The sequence below is a fragment of the Diabrotica virgifera genome, chromosome 8 (assembly GCF_917563875.1).
Source record: "Diabrotica virgifera virgifera chromosome 8, PGI_DIABVI_V3a".
In the NCBI taxonomy this organism is placed as follows: domain Eukaryota; kingdom Metazoa; phylum Arthropoda; class Insecta; order Coleoptera; family Chrysomelidae; genus Diabrotica; species Diabrotica virgifera.
The window spans coordinates 57,438,417-57,455,900 of record NC_065450.1 but is presented as its reverse complement, the minus strand read 5'-3'; the positions used below and the strand labels follow the sequence as shown (position 1 = coordinate 57,455,900).

Sequence of the window (17,484 nt, the reverse complement as noted above, 5' to 3'; positions counted from 1 at the left end):
GGGGTCCGCTGATCTCTATCACATCAGGTAAAGGTCATTTCAAGGTCAAATCAAGATAAATAGACAATCGCTCTGAAAAAGTATATTAGGGGGTTTTTGGGGTCGCTGATCACGAATCCGGGGCCCGCTGACGTCTCTCACGTCTAGCTCAAGGTCATTTCAAGGCCAAATCAAGATAAGTCGACACAATCGCTCTGAAAAAGTAAATTATTAGGTTTTTGGGGTCGCTGATCACAAAACTGGGGTCCGTTGAGCTATAACACGTCAGATAAAGGTCATTTAAACGTCAAATCAGTTTTGTGATCAGCGACCCCAGAAAACCTCTAATATACATTTTCAGAGCAATTGTGTCCATTTATCTTGATTTGACCTTTAAGTAACCTTGAGCTGGACGTGAGAGAGGTCAGCGGACCGCGGATTCGTGATCAGCTACCCCAAAAAACCACTAATATACTTTTTCAGAGCAATTGTCGATTTATCTTGATTTGACCTTGAAATGACCTTTACCTGACGTGATAGAGATCAGCGGACCCCGGATTCATGATCAGCGACCTTAAAAACCGCCTAATGTACATTTTCCAAGCGATTGTGTCGATTTATCTTGATTTGGCCTTGAAATGACCTTGAACTAGACGTGAGAGAGGTCAGAGGACCCCGGATTCGTGATCAGCGACTCCAAAAACCCCCTAATATACTTGTTCAGAGCGATTGTCTATTTATCTTGATTTGACCTTTAAATGACCTTAACCTGATGTGATAGAGATCAGCGGACACCGGATTCATGATCAGCGACCCCAAAAACCCCCCAGTCATATGGTTTCGTCAAATAGTCCACAATTTATTTTTTTTGTAAACCTGTGTAATTGTTCAAATGGAGATTCTGGATAAACAAAATGTTGTGTATATTAGTTTTTATTGTTGTGAGGACAGAGACAAAAAGAAAGTTTATAATTATTATTGTAGTAACTTTTTAAATAGTTTTTAAAAGCAACAGGTACGTATCTTATTTTAAATGTTTCAGTATTGTAATAAAAAATTACTAATTAGGTAAATACCTATTTGGAAAATGTACCTACCTAGCTAGTAAGTAATGTTTTGACTTACATAATTTGATTACCAACAAAAATCTCCATCTAAATATTGCTTTTTTAGTCTATATTTTGTCGTATTTTAATTCCACAAGAATCAAACTTATTTGATTAAACTAATAGAATGAGCAAACTGTCAAAAAAATTTGAAAGCGTTTAGTTGCTAGGTACACCTTCCCACGTCGTTCACAATGTCTCGGTAGTTAAATTCTGCGTGAGGTGAGTTCAAAATAATCTAAACGTGATAGACGCAGGTTCAATTCCCAATGGAAAGTTTTTTTTTTATTTTTTGTACATCTTATGATTGTAAGTATATTTACTATATTTTTTTCTTCAGGAAATACGTATTTAGTTAAAATTTTCTCAAAAATTATTCAGAAATAATTTCTTTGGTTTCATTTTTCAATGTGTTTGCGTGTAATTTATTCTTTTATTTTCTTAATTTTTCGTATTGTTTTAATAAAATTTTTTGGAAAGTAGTAAGTATTAAAATAAGTTTAATAATTAGTTTAATAATAGAAGTATAACTTCTTACGTGCGTACACAGTACACACACATTCTTTTTAATAATGGAGGTTTTTAATGCATTTATACTAAGGTATTTTATAAGGTCGATCTCCACCGATATGTTTAATGGATAAAAATTATTGGATATGTAATTTAGTATGTTAACAGCTATTAAAAACAAGAGTTACCTGATCTAACTTTGATCTGGCAATAATTAATTACAAATTAAAAAATTACTTTTTTTTTTATAAATAAAAAAAGATTTTGACCCGGCCAGATATTATTTAAAAGATTTTTTGGATCGTTCTAAACAAAAAAAGGTCTTTTTCTCTCTGTTGATGGTTTCAAAGTTGATGGTTTCAAAGTTATAAACAATATAAAGCAGAGAAAAGAACGAAAGATAACGATTTTCAAGACATTTCAAGGCAATAATAAAATAAAAAATTATAGGTACATTACATTTATATAAAAATTTATGTCGAATATTTTGTAAGCGTTAAGGCGCATCCACATTATGACATGCCTTGCCGATCGGTATTGCCGATCGGCAAAGCCGCATGTAGTACGGACGCAATTGCGGCTTGGGTTCGGGGCCGAAAGCCGAACCGATTCCAAACCCGATTGATGGCGGTCTCGATGAAAGAGAACCGTACCGATCAGTGTAGTGTGTACGTTTTGTAGGCAATCCTCGTCGGCATTCAGTGAGGGATCAGTGCAATTGATCACGAAGACATCTCGTGGCCTGTCGATTCACAATAATTGTGTGCTTTATTGTTATTCGGGAAATGGAGTGGAATGAAGAAAATACACAAAACCTACTTGAAATGTATCATGAGCGCCCCGTTCTGTGGAACAGCCGATTGGCAGATTATAAAGACCGGAACAAACGTCGCGATGCATTGTTGGAAATAAGCGTATCTTTTGGAGTGGAGAAAGAGGAAATCGAAAAAAAGATTAGATATCTCTTAAGTCACTTTGCACGGGAAGTAAAAAAAGAGAAAGATTCAGAAAAAAGTGGTAATGGAACCGTAGAAACTTACAAAAGTAAATGGTTTGCGTATAAGTTAATGGAATTTCTGAAGGATAAGAATAAACCTATTGTAACGCCAGATTCAGAGGTATGTATATCATATTTACACTGTAGTAGATACTTTATTCATTCTTAATAATTTAGTTCATATTTATACATAAATTTGAAAATATTGATATAATCATATTGGTATATCCGAGTATATCGTATTTCATTTATCATATTGAAAAGGCAATGCTCCTTCTTGAGAAATGAAGAATTCGGCCAATTCGTTTCTCACATTTTGTGCCACAGCTCCACTCCTTCTTGTCCTTCTGCCAAAACTGAGCAATTCATTAGAGGAAGCATTTCGTTTCCAAAGCCCAGGATTAATTGCTCCAGTATCAGAACATTCTACATCAATCATTCCAGGTGGAGTGTAAAGATTTCTTTAAGTGTTTTTTCGCAAGAAATTGTGTAGGTGAATTAAGGCCAAAACTACGTTTGTTGCAGTTTCTGGTTCCAACAACATGGGCCTACGAAGCACTCGGAAAACAGCACTTAAAATGCCAAAAGCATTTTCTGACACTCTTCTTGCGCGGCTCAATCGATAGTTGAATATTCTATTTTTTGAACCTTTTTCCTGATGTCCTGCGAATGGCTTCATTATGTTTGTTGATTGTGGGAATGCGTCATCCGCCACAAAAACAAATGGAACATCAGTGCTTCGTCCTAGTAATGAACAAGCAGGTGGAAGGTTTAGGGTATTTTCTTCAAGGCACTCTTTGAAATATGAATCGTTGAATACGCCCCCGTCCGATATTCGTCCCTGACATCCCACGTTTGCATATATAAAATTATAATTTGCGTCTACAACAGCGAACAAGACAATGCTAAAGAAGCTCTTGTAGTTGAAAAAATCGGTTCCTGAATTTATAGGAGCTTGTATTGATATATGTTTGCCGTCCATAGCTCCGACACAATTTGGAAAATTCCATTTGTCGTTGAACTGCTTGGCTATAAAGTACCAACTTTCGTTAGTTTTAGTCATCTGAAAATAAAAGTTACATACCATAAACAGACGAACGAACTATAAATTGCAAAGCAAAAAAGTGGATTAATTTAGAAATTAATATTTTGTTTCAGGGTAAACGAAAACGAAAGGAAGAAGATTCACAAGAAGTAGAAACAGACGATGGAGAAGAGTCGCTACAAGTATTGGAACAGAGCATTGATGGTTCCGAAAATGAGGTTGGAACAACAGCTCAATCTCAATCTAAATCAAACTCAATTAACATTGTGAAGTCCCGTGGTCGAAAAAGTATGGCTACTAATTTACCAATTGTAAACGAGGCAGTGAATCTTATGCGATCTATTACTACTAAAAGGGCTGAAAAGGATGAATTTTCATTGTTTGGTGAACAAGTTGCAATGAAGCTTCGAAAAATTGTGTCGCTATTTGCTAGATTTTCCGTTCAGAATATAATTAATACTGTTCTATTTGAAGCAGAAATGGGCAAATACGATAATCCTCATTTCATAAATCATTCTCATCCATCTACTCCACAAGCATATCCACTGCAATCATTCAATGTTGCCCATAATTCAATACCATCTCCAGGACATTACCCCAATACATTAAGTGGTCGGAGTTCGACATCAACTTCTACTATTAATCAAGATGAGGACATTCACACTCTCTTATTGACGTTGTAATTTCTTATATTTTTAAATATATAACAAACTACGATGAATAGTTATTTTTTCTTACCTTTACGTAATCTTGAAGAGCATCTATGAGCGCTTTGCATACCTCTGCAACACATTTTGAAATAGTTTGCTTAGATATTTTGAAGGTATACATGAGAGAATGGTAGGAATCTCCACTGGCAAAAAAACGTAGCGTAACTGCAAGTCGTTCAGAGGCAGGAATTGCTGCTCTAAATGACGTATCTTTTCTTTTAATAACAGGTCCAATCAAATCTAATAATGTTTGGAAATCTGTTTTGGTCATTCGAAAAAAATTTCTGAATCCTGCGTCACATCTATATTCCAAATTTAATTCATCTGCGTCGTCAGAAATCAAATCTTTCATAAGATCCGTGGCACTGTACCTATTACGACTTCTGAGGCTTGGGCGAACCCAAAACCTCTTGGGACGTTTATATGAAGTAGAGGCAATTACAGTCGAACCCGCTTATTAGAATACCTCTTAAAGGAATATCCCGGTTTAAGGAATAGAAATTTGGGGTCCCGAAACATTTATAGTAGCAACCAATGATCGGTTATTAGAATATCCCGGTTATAGGAATACTTTTACTTGGCACAAAGGCTATTCCAATAAGCGGGTTTGACTGTATTACAACAGCTGCAGCCGCAAGAATCATATCATCCTCTTCTGAACTCATTATTGACACGCAACACTGTACAACTGCTACGTACACACTACAAATATTGTGTGGACACCAGCGACACCAATCGGTTTTGCCGATCGGCAATACCGATCGGCAAGGTATGGCATAATGTGGATGCGCCTGTGTTTAAATTTTTGCATAAAAACGGCGCATCGTATGAGAAAAAAAAGGTGGATAGATTTACGGTCGCAAATTGAACGAGGAATTCAAAAATAATTTTTAATTTGAAATATCTCAGTAGTGTACTAGTCTCTTCTTTAAAAAATTCAAACCATTACCCGTATGCACGCCAATGGTCAATATAAAATTCTTAGTTATGTGCCAAAACAATGCGCAATAACCACCCCTTAAAACCCACCATATTTCATTTACATATCTTATCCGGTTTTAGAGCAATAAATAAATCGTCAGTTTGCAAAAAAATTCAACACTCCGCATTTCGGAAACAAAGCATTTGCGGACATATGTTTATAAAGCAAACTTTCATTATATTTTCATGTAGAATTATTTCTTATTGTAGGGGAGCAATGTATGATAAATGTGCAATCACTCGAGCGTTATTAAAAATTTGAGTTCCGCGCCAAAATTTTTGTAAAAAAATAACATGTTGTAGACCATAAAAAAAGAACTACAGATTAATAGAAAAAAGAAGTTTGAAGATACGTCAAAAAACGGAAAAATAAGTTTCGATTTTTTTTGAGGTTAAGTATATTCTGGTCCAGGGCCATAAAATTTTTTTGGTCTTTTTTGCGATGTACTTGAAGGAGAGTCAAATAACAAAGATATGGTCAAATAAACAGCTACCAGCGGAGTGGAATAGTGGTATTATTGTACCATTACATAAAAAAGGGAATCAGTTAGAATGTGGAAACTACCGTGGAATCACGCTGCTGAATGCAGCATACAAAATAATGTCCAACGTCATTTATGAAAGACTTAGACCACTCGCTGAAAAAATAGTTGGCAGGTACCAAAGTGGCTTCTGTAGACAGAAGTCAACAATAGACCAGGTATTTGTTCTGCGACAGATCCTTGAAAAAACAAGTGAACATAACATCGACACACATCATCTCTTCATAGACTTCGAAAGCGCATATGACAATATAAACCGAGAATTCTTAATAAAAGCAATGAAAGAATTTAATATACCAACACAACTAATAGAACTGATAAAAGAATCTCTAAAAGTAGAAAGTAAAATCCGGATACAAAACGAACTAACGGAAACAATAGATGTGAAAAAGGGACTACGCCAGGGAGACGCTCTATCATGCATCTTGTTCAACATTGTACTCGAGAAAATAATGAGGGACACAACAGTCAATACTCGAGGAACAATAATTAATAAAAGCGTGCAAATACTAGCATTTGCTGATGATGTTGACATAATCGCAAGATCAAGAAGAGAAATGATAGAGGCATTCAATCAAATAGAACGAGCTGCACAAAATAGTGGCCTGAAAATCAACCAGAACAAAACAAAATATATGCATGTAAGTAAAAACACAGAAATAAGGCAGCCACAAAATATAACAATAGGAGAATACAACATTGAGGGGGTAAAAAACTTTACATACTTGGGATCCCTAGTCACATCTGATAATAACGTAGCAGAGGAAGTGAAGAGGCGAATATTCAAAATCCACGAGGAAAATAAACTTCCTGTAGCTGGCTGTATACCATAAATCACAAAAATGCCAAGTTTCTTGTAAAAGGTATATATTAAAATACCCTAAATAAGGGTCAAAATACAAAACGTTTTCGGATTAAGGAATCCATCATCAGTGTTTAAAAGCCCTAAAATTAAGTATAACCTAATTAAATGAGATAAAAGTTAAAATTGACAGAGGTTTTCAAGAACAAGAGGTCATACTTACAAAATTTGCATGCCTGAGCCACCAAAATGTATAGGGTAAAATGAAGAGGCGAATATTTATTGCCAATAGAAGTTATCATGGCTTAATTCGGCAACTAAGATCAGACAACGTCGCAAGGAAAACAAAATGCCAAATATAGAAAACCCTAATAAGACCGGTACTCACATACGGCTCAGAAACCTGGACACTCACTAAAAGAGAGGAAACATTACTAGCCACCTTTGAAAGAAAAATCTTGCGACACATATATAAGGGCACAAAAGAAAATGGAATTTGGCGAAGAAGGTACAACTTTGAACTATACGAAATATACCAGGATCCAGATATCATAACATTCATTAAAATAGGACGGCTGCGTTGGATGGGACATGTAGAAAGAATGGAAGAAGGCGAAATACCAAACAAAATTTTCAAACAGACGCCAGTAGGAAAAAGAACAAGAGGAAGACCGAAGCTGAGATATTTAGAACAAATAGAAAATGATATAAAAACCTTAAAAATAAAAAACTGGAGAAAAAAAGCACGAAACAGATCAGAGTGGAGAAGAATCCTGGAACAGGCCAAGACCCAGAAAGGGCTGTCGAGCCAATGATGATGATGATGATGACTTGAAGGAGAGTAAGTCAGAGTATGATTCGAAAATTGAATCAGAGTCAAAACGGTTAAAAAATAACACAAAATGATTTCTTGATATTTTGGCCATAATGCCCATCCTATAAAAATCTGCAAAAAAATTATGGAGATAATTTGATGCCCAATAAATAATATATTATTTACGGATTTTCTACGGCTTAGTTCTCTTGAAACTAAATTTAAAAACTTCAAAAACAAAAAAAAAATAATTTTGCGCCAAAATTTTTGGAAAAAAAATACTCTGCTGTAGTAGGCAATCAAAACCCCTACAAAATGAAAGAAAAAAAGAAAGAAATTTTTAAGATAATTCCAACCAAAGATACCACCAAAATACAACATCTCCTTTTTATTTTTTTGGGGCTAGGAGTCTAAAAATATTTTTGGTCGAATAATTTTTGAAGTAGAATAACATGGTATTTTTATTTTTTGAATATCTCTGGGAACGTTTTTCAATATCTTAACCGGATAGACTCAGGGTTGGGCAAACTTTTCTTAATAGGAGCCACAAAAGGTTTTTGGCCTATTACCAAGGGCCGCAATGTTTTCGAATTTTTAACTTTGAGAGGGGGGGTAGTTAAGCAATTTTTTTTATTTGTTTGAAACTATTGAATTTGAATTATTGTATTTTTAAATTAAATAAACATATTCAGTACAATTCAAAGAATATCCGAAAAAAATTTTTCAATACCAACTATTGAAAAATAAGCCAACGGTGGCAAATTTTTACCGACACCTAAACAAAATGAATTTTTCAGTAGACATCAGAACTCGTTATTGGATCATATTTATGAAACAAAAAATGCAAAAATATTTTATTAGCTTATGATTTTTGCGTTTTTGATATCACTCAGAAGTGAAAATACCGAAATAGTGAAAGTGAACACATGTGTTATTGATACCTCACGAAATGTCTAAAGAAAATATATGAAAAATTTTAGGTGGATCTGTCAAGTAGCCTTTGAGTTACAATGTCCACCGCCTATAAAAAGCAGTTGAGCAGTTTTGAGAAAAACACGTTTAGTTTTGACAACTTTTATTTTCAATTTCTTCTGTCTGTCAAATCGTAAAGTGATGCACATTGGAATATGTCTTTAAATCGCAGAGTAATTTACAAAATAAAATGGAACAGCTGTTGAACGTTTCTCACTACGCTCAACAAGCTGCTGCAAAGCGAGTCGAAGGTAGGGATATTAAACATGCTGTATTTCTGGTAGTTTTCCTACGGTCAAACTGAAATTTTCAGAGAATATTTTTGAAATTATATACTTTTATACAAAATAATAAAAAAATAGAAATATTCAAAATTTTCAAACCATATCCCTACCCCCCTATACCACATTCGCACTTATTTAAGCACGGTATTTGCCTCAACTATACAGGGTGTTTCATTGAGAAACGGGAATACTTAAATTGTGAATAAAGGTCACTAAGGCGGTTCTAGAATATACTACATTTATTGGGTCAATAATTTTTATAACTGAGTTACAGGGTGTTTTATCGATTTTGCCCATGTCTTTCTGGAAGCATAACTTTAGAACCACCTTGTATATTTTTTGATATTTGACATATATATCTCTCATTTAAAATCCAAACCACCCAACTTCTAATCACAAGAATAATCCAGATCCGAACTAAACAAAATTATTAGGAAATAATTGGACTAATTCTTTCTCTTTTATATGATCAATGAATATTTTGAATTTCATTACAAAAGTTTCATTTTGCGATCAACACTTATAAATTTAGCAAAGTAGCAGTGTTTAATTTCTAAATAATTTCCTCTCCTAATTCACAGCATCTTTTAAGAACCTTTTCTAAAATTAATGATCGAATATGATTGTCGATTGTGGTATAAGACATCAGTATGTTCTGTCTCTAACTCTTGCAAAAATGTTTTGAATTCACAATGATTTAATCCTATTGAACTAATACAGTTAACAATATTAGCTTTAATTGAAATGACATTGCCCACTTGCAAAACACTTTTGCACAATATCTGCTGATGGATTATGCAGTGAAGAATAATAAATCATGTTCTGGAAACTGTTGAACGTAATCTTTAATTTTCTCAATATTACAAATATTTGCTCTTCTTAAATTAGGTGCTCCGTCAGTTGTTACTCTTACTAGGTGGTTACGGTTAATTCAAAATTTTCCACACAGTTCCTAACTACTTCGAAATAGTTATTTTCCTAACAAGTACAGGAAGACATACTTTTCCGCACGCGACTGCAGTTTGCCGAACGACGCGAAGCGGGAGTTCGGCAAGCAATCGAGTGCGGAAAAGAGACTTTCTGCAAGCGTTAAGAACAATATTTTTTCTACGAGTCTTTAAAAAATTACCAAATATTAATCAATTAATATAATTAATATGAAAATACATACACAAATTAATTCTTTGACAAGGTTGTCAAAACCAAAATTTCAGCATAATTGGTTAGCATGACGACGATCTTGGTTTCCATGACGACGATTCAAAACGACTGTTATTGTCTACTGATTTGACTTTCGAATATTATGTCAAAATTATTTTATTTCATCGAATTCTCGCGTTAATTTCATTAAAACATGGACACAATAAGATACATTTGAAATAAATTAGTAAATAATATCTAAATATTCGTTTATTGCATGTATTATAATTACTTTAAGGCCATATTAACATATCTAAATTAACACGCGTGCGGGAAAGTAAAACGCGTGAGGAAAAGTAACACGCGTGCGGAAGAGTAAAACTTTCTAAACTAAAATTCGTGCGCGAAAGTAGACATTTTTGCACGCTCGTAGAAAAATATCATTTTCATTTGTTGAAATTTCATGGATTCCATTGAGGGAGCCGATAAATCTCTGTGCCAAAAACCCATATCATTGCCCGCGTTAGGTTGAAAATTTGCGGAAAAATCACCCGCTGCGAAAGTGATAATATTAATAGCTGCATTATCTATCTATATTTAAATATTAATATAAGCAATAATTGGACAAACTCTTGAAATGAAAATAATTCATTTTTTCTCCTCGGGCCGCAAAAAAATGTCTAAAAGGCCGCATGCGGCCCGCGGGCCGCACTTTGCCCACCACTGGGATAGACCCTTTTTTTCGTATCGCGTACGATAAACGAATAATGCCGCACCCTGTATTTTGGCAATTGTGAATAGTATCGGTTTTTAGCCAACAATGAATTGATGCGTTGGTTTACGCATGCAGTATGCATAAGAGTTAATTGCATACTTACTGAACTTGAAGGTTAGATTAACATAGAAAATTATTTACACTAGACAAATTATCTAAAAAGTGCATCATTTAATCATATAACTATCATGACATTGAAAAGTGTAGTTTTTAGTGAATCGCATGTGGTGATGAACATATTGTTACAGAACTTGGGAAAAAGTTTTAATGCCCGGTTGCACCAACAGATCTTAGACTTAAGTCGAGAATATCATAAGAATTAATATAATATAATTATAATATATTACAATAAGAATACCATAATATAATAATAGATATAATTGATAATAAGGTAAGAATCTAAAATTATGCTGCAACGTAAGTGATACTCAATAGGCCCTATCTACAAGTAGAGCTTAGCTAAGCTGGAGCTTAAAATCTGTTGGTGCAACCAGGCATAAGTTATTTAAGAATGGAGTCATTATATACGGAAGTACTGACTATATTAAAAAACATCGCTGTAAATGAAGGTTTTACTGATCCAGAAATAACCTCTACCAGTCAAATGGATAATGGAGAAGGTTTTCCAGGTAACGTTATATTTATAAGCACAACTAATAAACAACGTACCAAAGGATTGGATATTGTAGTGAAACAGTCCAATTTTAACCAGAATGTAAGAGATGCGATACCTGTTCACACGTTGTACAAAAATGAGAGCTACTTTTATAACAGAATTTGGCCTGAACTGTGCAAACTACAAAAGACGTTGCCTAATATTCATCGACTTAATAATATTCCTAAATGCTTTGCTACGGATGTACATAAGGATAAGGAGTGTCTTATAATGGAAAACCTCATGACTAGAGAGCGGAATATATGCAACACAACATTACCAAAATATGCGCATATATATGCATTACTTTTACTACAAATATGCAGGTATTTTTTCTAAATTTGTCTAAATATGCAAATGCATATTAAAAATATTCAAAAATAAAACAATATATTAAGTCGTAAGATCTTCAGAAAAGTTGCCTTCAAAAATACGTACAACTTTCCTCAAACAATCGAAGACCTCATTTTTTTCTAAAACATTTTTTAATTTATTTCTAATTGTAATCCCTGTATTTCCGGGAATTTTTTGGCAATGAGCAGAAAAAGTGTTAACAAGATTAACCGAATCACTTAATTGTAAATTCCTTTGTTATAATGACTTTATTAGATCTGGTAAAAAACTAAAATTAACTTTTATGAACATAAGTTATTTAGCAATTTGTACGTTACTTAAAGAACAAAGTACGTTACTTAAGCTGAAGAACAAAAGCGGAATTGTCTACAATTTGATGGATTTTTGTATTTTGATGCTTCTCTCTATGTCCGTCTTTATAGAAGTAAATTTAATCGAATTCGAAAGTCGAATTTGTCGAATAAAAACACTCTTTCCAGAAAAATTTCTTTTGTGGGACATGATGCTTTTGTTTGTCAGTTCCTCATTTAAAAAAGGAAATGTGAAAATGAATGTAACTTACGATTTTGGAACAGGCCTTGCAAAATACTTTGTCTCCACTTAGCTTTAACTCGGGAAAACACTTTATCCAAGCGCTTTTTTGAATGGTAGACATATTTAAATTTAATATATACCAATCACTTCAAAAACACTAAATACGATACAACGTTTACTTTAAACAAATGTTGGCCGGAAACTGACAAAATAATTATTAGACCCTTAAAAGCGGGTAGGTACCTACGACTTGCTACGCTAATGAAACAATATTTTTCTGGGAACACCCATAATTGTTAAATTCAGGTAGTAATGGGAAAGTCCAGATGAGCGATAGATAGATAAATAACGAGCTCGTTCATATCGAAGTTATAAAATTCCAACAAAGAGAGGAAAATTTTAAACTTTTGTATTATTTATTTTTAAAATATGCAAAATAAATCGTGTTTAGCTTAAATATGCAATGTTGTGTTTGTTGTCTGAAAATATGCAATATATGCATCTATATGCACTTTGCATATATTCCGCTCTCTACTCATGACACAGCAGTTTGAAACAATTGAAAAAACTGCGAGTTTTAGTAATGAAGAAGTGAAATATATCTTATTAAAATATGGAAAATTTCATGGATTATCTTTTGCTTATAAAGCAAAATATCCAGCTAATTTCAACGAATTTTGTAAAATGTTATCTCCTTATTGGAAAATTCAGGGAGATAGAAAACTATTTGTTTCTTGCTTGAAAGACGCCGTCAAGAAATGTGAAGGGTATTTTGGTTCAAGCAAAGATTCCAAAGTTACAGAGGCTTTGGAGAAATTTACAAAATATTTTGTGGATCTTTACAAGAATTCTGTGACATATACGGGTAATTATGGAGTAATAACTAATGGAGATTGTTGGAGTAATAATATGATGTTTAAATATGGCGTAAGTGTCTTTAACCTTCCGATGACCAACCTTTTTTTGTTACACGGATGACCAACGGGGGGAAAAAATGACCCCAGGTCAAAAATGTCAAAAATGACAATTAACAAAAAAATTAAGTTTTTTTTTATTTTTTTTTTATTTTTTTTTATTTTTATGGCATGGACTTTATGTCATTCAGCCAGTCACAACATGAATATTAGTGTCATGTGTAGTGTGTATGTTGAGTAAGTGTCTTGTTACTTTGCAAAGTCGACGTCATTAGCGTAAAACTACTTGGAATTACACATAATAGACGGTATTTTACTAAACATCAACTTCAGAATATATTTTTTATTCGTAAAATATAGGGAATTTTTTTATTTCAAAATATGAGGATATCTAGAATGATATTAAAGTCAAATAAAAAAATAATGAGTTAAAAATTGAAAATACTTTTGAATTTATTAAAGAAAAACCTACGCTGGAGTCACAATTTCCCGCGCTTGGTCATCCGAAGGTTAAACAGTTAACGAATTTATCTTCTTGTATTTTTAAAAGGTACAACCCTAAATATGTTATTCAAATATGTTCTACCTAATTATATTAGTTTCCTAAAAATTTCTAGTTTTCTTCAAATTTCGGGAGTGCCTTCAATTTTTTTTAAGTAGAAATGATTTAGTTTTGTGTGGTAATATAATTATTGTTATTTAATAAATAACTAATACAAAATATAAACCGTTGCAATATGTCAATGTATCAATTAATGTGATATTAAGAGCATAGGCAAAAAATTTCGGAGCAAAATTTTTAAGTGCATTATTTTTTTTGAATCCTGAAAAAACGAATAAATATTTCTGAAAAATTTCAACGTAGAATAAAAGATTGCATTATTAGCGAGGACTGAAAGTCCCATAAGGATAAAAAAATAAGAGAAATAAAATAAACCAATTGGCTGAATGGATCAAGTAATCCAAAGCCAATAAGGAAGAAAAAAAAAAAAATAAACCAAAAGTTTCCTTTGAATGAGATATTTGAAATTAAAATCACATTAAATTTTCTCATTTTGTCTTTTCATCCATGTAACTTATTAAAATAAACTTTATACAGGGTGTCCCAAAAGTAGTGGAACGGTCGAATATTTCGCGAACTAAAGATCGGATCGCAAAAATGAAAAATACGTTTTCAATAATTTTCAAAAATCTATCCAATGACACCAAACACCAACCCCTACTACACCTCCTGGAGGTGGGGTGGAGGGTAACTTTAAAATTTCAAATGGAAACCCCTAGTTTTTCTTGTAGATTTGGATTCGTTACGTAGAAGTAACCATTTTTTATTCAAGATATTTTTTCGAACTGTGGATAGATGGCGCTATAATTGAGAAAAACGATTTATCCTGATACCATAGGTAAATTATAGAGACGGTCTAATATCTCGAGAAATACACTTCCAAATGAGAAACCGAAAAAAAGGTTTTTAATACTTTTCGAAAACCTATCGAATAACACTAAACATGACCCTCCAACCCACCCCCTGGAGGTGGGGTAGGGGGTAACTTTAAAATCTTAAATAGCAACCCCCACTTTTTATTACAGATTCGGATTTGTCATGTAAAATTAAGCAACATTTATTCGAAACATTTTTTAGAATTGTTGATAGATGGCGCTTTAATTGGAAAAATACGATTTATTAGCGCCATCTATCAGCAATTTTAAAAAATGTTTCGAATAAATGTTGCTTAATTTTTAATGACGAACTCGAATCTGCAATAAAAAGTGGGGGTTGCTATTTAAGATTTGAAATTTACCCCCACCCTGTCTCCAGGGGGTGGGTTGGAGGGTCATTTTTGATGTTTATCGATAGGTTTTCGAAAAATATTAAAAACCTGTTTTTCGGTTTCTCATTTGGAAGTATATTTCTCGAGATATTAGACCGTTTCTATAATTTACCTATGGTATCAGGATAAATTGTTTTTCCCAATTATAGCGCCATCTATCCACAGTTCGAAAAAATGCCTTGAATAAAAGTTGCTTACTTTTACGTAAAGAATCCAAATCTGTAAGAAAAACTAGGGGTTTCCATTTGAGATTTTAAAGTTACCCCCCACCCCACCTCCAGGGGGTGTAATGGGGGTTGGTGTTTGGTGTCATTGGATAGATTTTTGAAAATAAATGAAAACATGTTTTTCAGTTTTTCGATCCGTTGTTTAGTTCGCGAAATATTCGACCGTTCCACTACTTTTGGGACACCCTATATAATTTTTCAGGGACTTCTAAGCCCTCGGTAATAATGTACCTAATTTTTCATTCTGCGGTAAAATTTTTTAAAAATACTTATTAGTTTTCTTAGGATTTGAAAGAAATTAATGCACTTTAAAAGCATTGGCCACAAATTTTGCACCTAGGCTCTTTAGGAATAAGTCTAAAATAAATGTTCAAAATGTCCACCTCTAACGTGTATTAAAGTTTGTAACCGATATTCATATTTTTGCTATTTATATGATTATTATTCTTTTCCGCAAATCGCCAGGAAATTTTGACATTCCTGTCAAACTTTCTTGAAGAAAAAGTCAGGACTTCCTTACTGTAAGGAAATGTCATTTCCTTACTGTAAGGAAATGATATTTCCGTACAGTTGTTAGTGTTCTACATAAATATATAAAACGTCTGTATGCATTTTCGTACTTTTCTCTTGATTTCTTTGACTATAATTCTAATGAAGCAGTATTCACTGCCTCAACCAGCTCTGGAGGAGTCCCAGGAATGGAAATTTCATCATCACTTATCATTTTACTTTCGAGAACACCAGCAATTAAATTTATAAGCGTCAAGTTTGACAATTCAACCTCAATACGTTTCCATAGTAACCCAAGTAATTTTATTAGGAATTTCAAAGCACCATTTATTTGGGAATAAAATTATCGCGTTTTTTTTTTAAATCAATCAATATCTGTCGAATTTTAAACGATTTGCGGAAAAATAGTATGTTTACCTCGTAGGAAAAGCCACATTCCTGGACTCTGTGTTGCTAAGTCTCGGCTTGCGCCTCGACTTAGCAATCTTCACAGTCGTCCAGGAATGTTAAGCTTTTCCTACCCGGTAAACAATGTACTATTGTTGAACATTAATTGGAAGATTTGGTAATAATAATGGCAAATACATAAAATTCAGAAAAACCAGTATACAGCACCAAAAATGTCGTCAAAAAATGGCGGACGTCAAAAAAGTGTGGGCCAATCACATAGTCCCCAAAAATAAAACCTTAAACAATTGAAGAATCTCAGATGCAGAATCCACCAATTTAATAAATTAAAATGGTAGATAGTATTTTAAAACTGAGATTTTTCGTGTTTGAAAGTTCTTACTGGTACATCCTTAATCTGCGACTTTTTCAATTAATAAGACAGCAGACGACGAATATAGAAAACGAAAGGGAAACGATCACATTTCGCTTTCATTCGTCTAGGAAAAACGGACAGCAGAGGAACTTTCAGTACTCAAATCCGAGTAAAGGAAATAAAAATAATAAATGATGGTTTTGCTTGTTTTCGATTCAGAGGGTTGCACACCAGCTAGACAGGCCCTGTTTCTACCCTTTCAGGCGTCATCAGTAGCTTTCCAAAGTGTGCCCACCTTTGAACCGAAAAATAGCTCCACCATCATTTTAAAGGGAATCTGAAAAATAATTCAAATTTCCCATCAGACGCGATACAGCGACATCTACTAAAAAATTGAAGAATCTCAGATGCAGAATCTCAAATTCCCTTTAAAATGATGGTGGAGCTATTTTTCGGTTCAGAGGTGGGCACACTTTGGAAAGCTACTGATGACGCCTGAAAGGGTAGAAACAGGGCCTGTCTAGCTGGTGTGCAACCCTCTGAATCGAAAACAAGCAAAACCATCATTTATTATTTTTATTTCCTTTACTCGGATTTGAGTACTGAAAGTTCCTCTGCTGTCCGTTTTTCCTAGACGAATGAAAGCGAAATGTGATCGTTTCCCTTTCGTTTTCTATATTCGTCGTCTGCTGTCTTATTAATTGAAAAAGTCGCAGATTAAGGATGTACCAGTAAGAACTTTCAAACACGAAAAATCTCAGTTTTAAAATACTATCTACCATTTTAATTTATTAAATTGGTGGATTCTGCATCTGAGATTCTTCAATTTTTTGGTGGGCACACTTTGGAAAGCTACTGATGACGCCTGAAAGGGTAGAAACAGGGCCTGTCTAGCTGGTGTGCAACCCTCTGAATCGAAAACAAGCAAAACCATCATTTATTATTATTAAAACCTTAAACGTTTATAGACCGCCTAATTGACGATGACTGTTAATAAAGTAGGGACTACTTGTGTTGGTGCATAGTAATGAAAATTATGCC

General features: G+C 33.6%; 2 protein-coding genes across 2 annotated transcripts in view; both read left to right on the top strand.

Annotated features, from left to right (window-relative positions):
• Positions 1 to 17,484, top strand: part of LOC126889913 (uncharacterized) — a 29,745-nt gene that overhangs the window by 1,219 nt on the left and 11,042 nt on the right. The gene's annotated exons all lie outside the window — the stretch shown is intronic.
• LOC126889916 (uncharacterized) lies at positions 3,167 to 4,363 on the top strand. Its single transcript, XM_050658642.1, has one exon. The coding sequence runs from the start codon at positions 3,928 to 3,930 to the stop codon at positions 4,318 to 4,320; it is 393 nt and encodes a 130-aa protein (XP_050514599.1). The 5' UTR covers positions 3,167 to 3,927; the 3' UTR covers positions 4,321 to 4,363.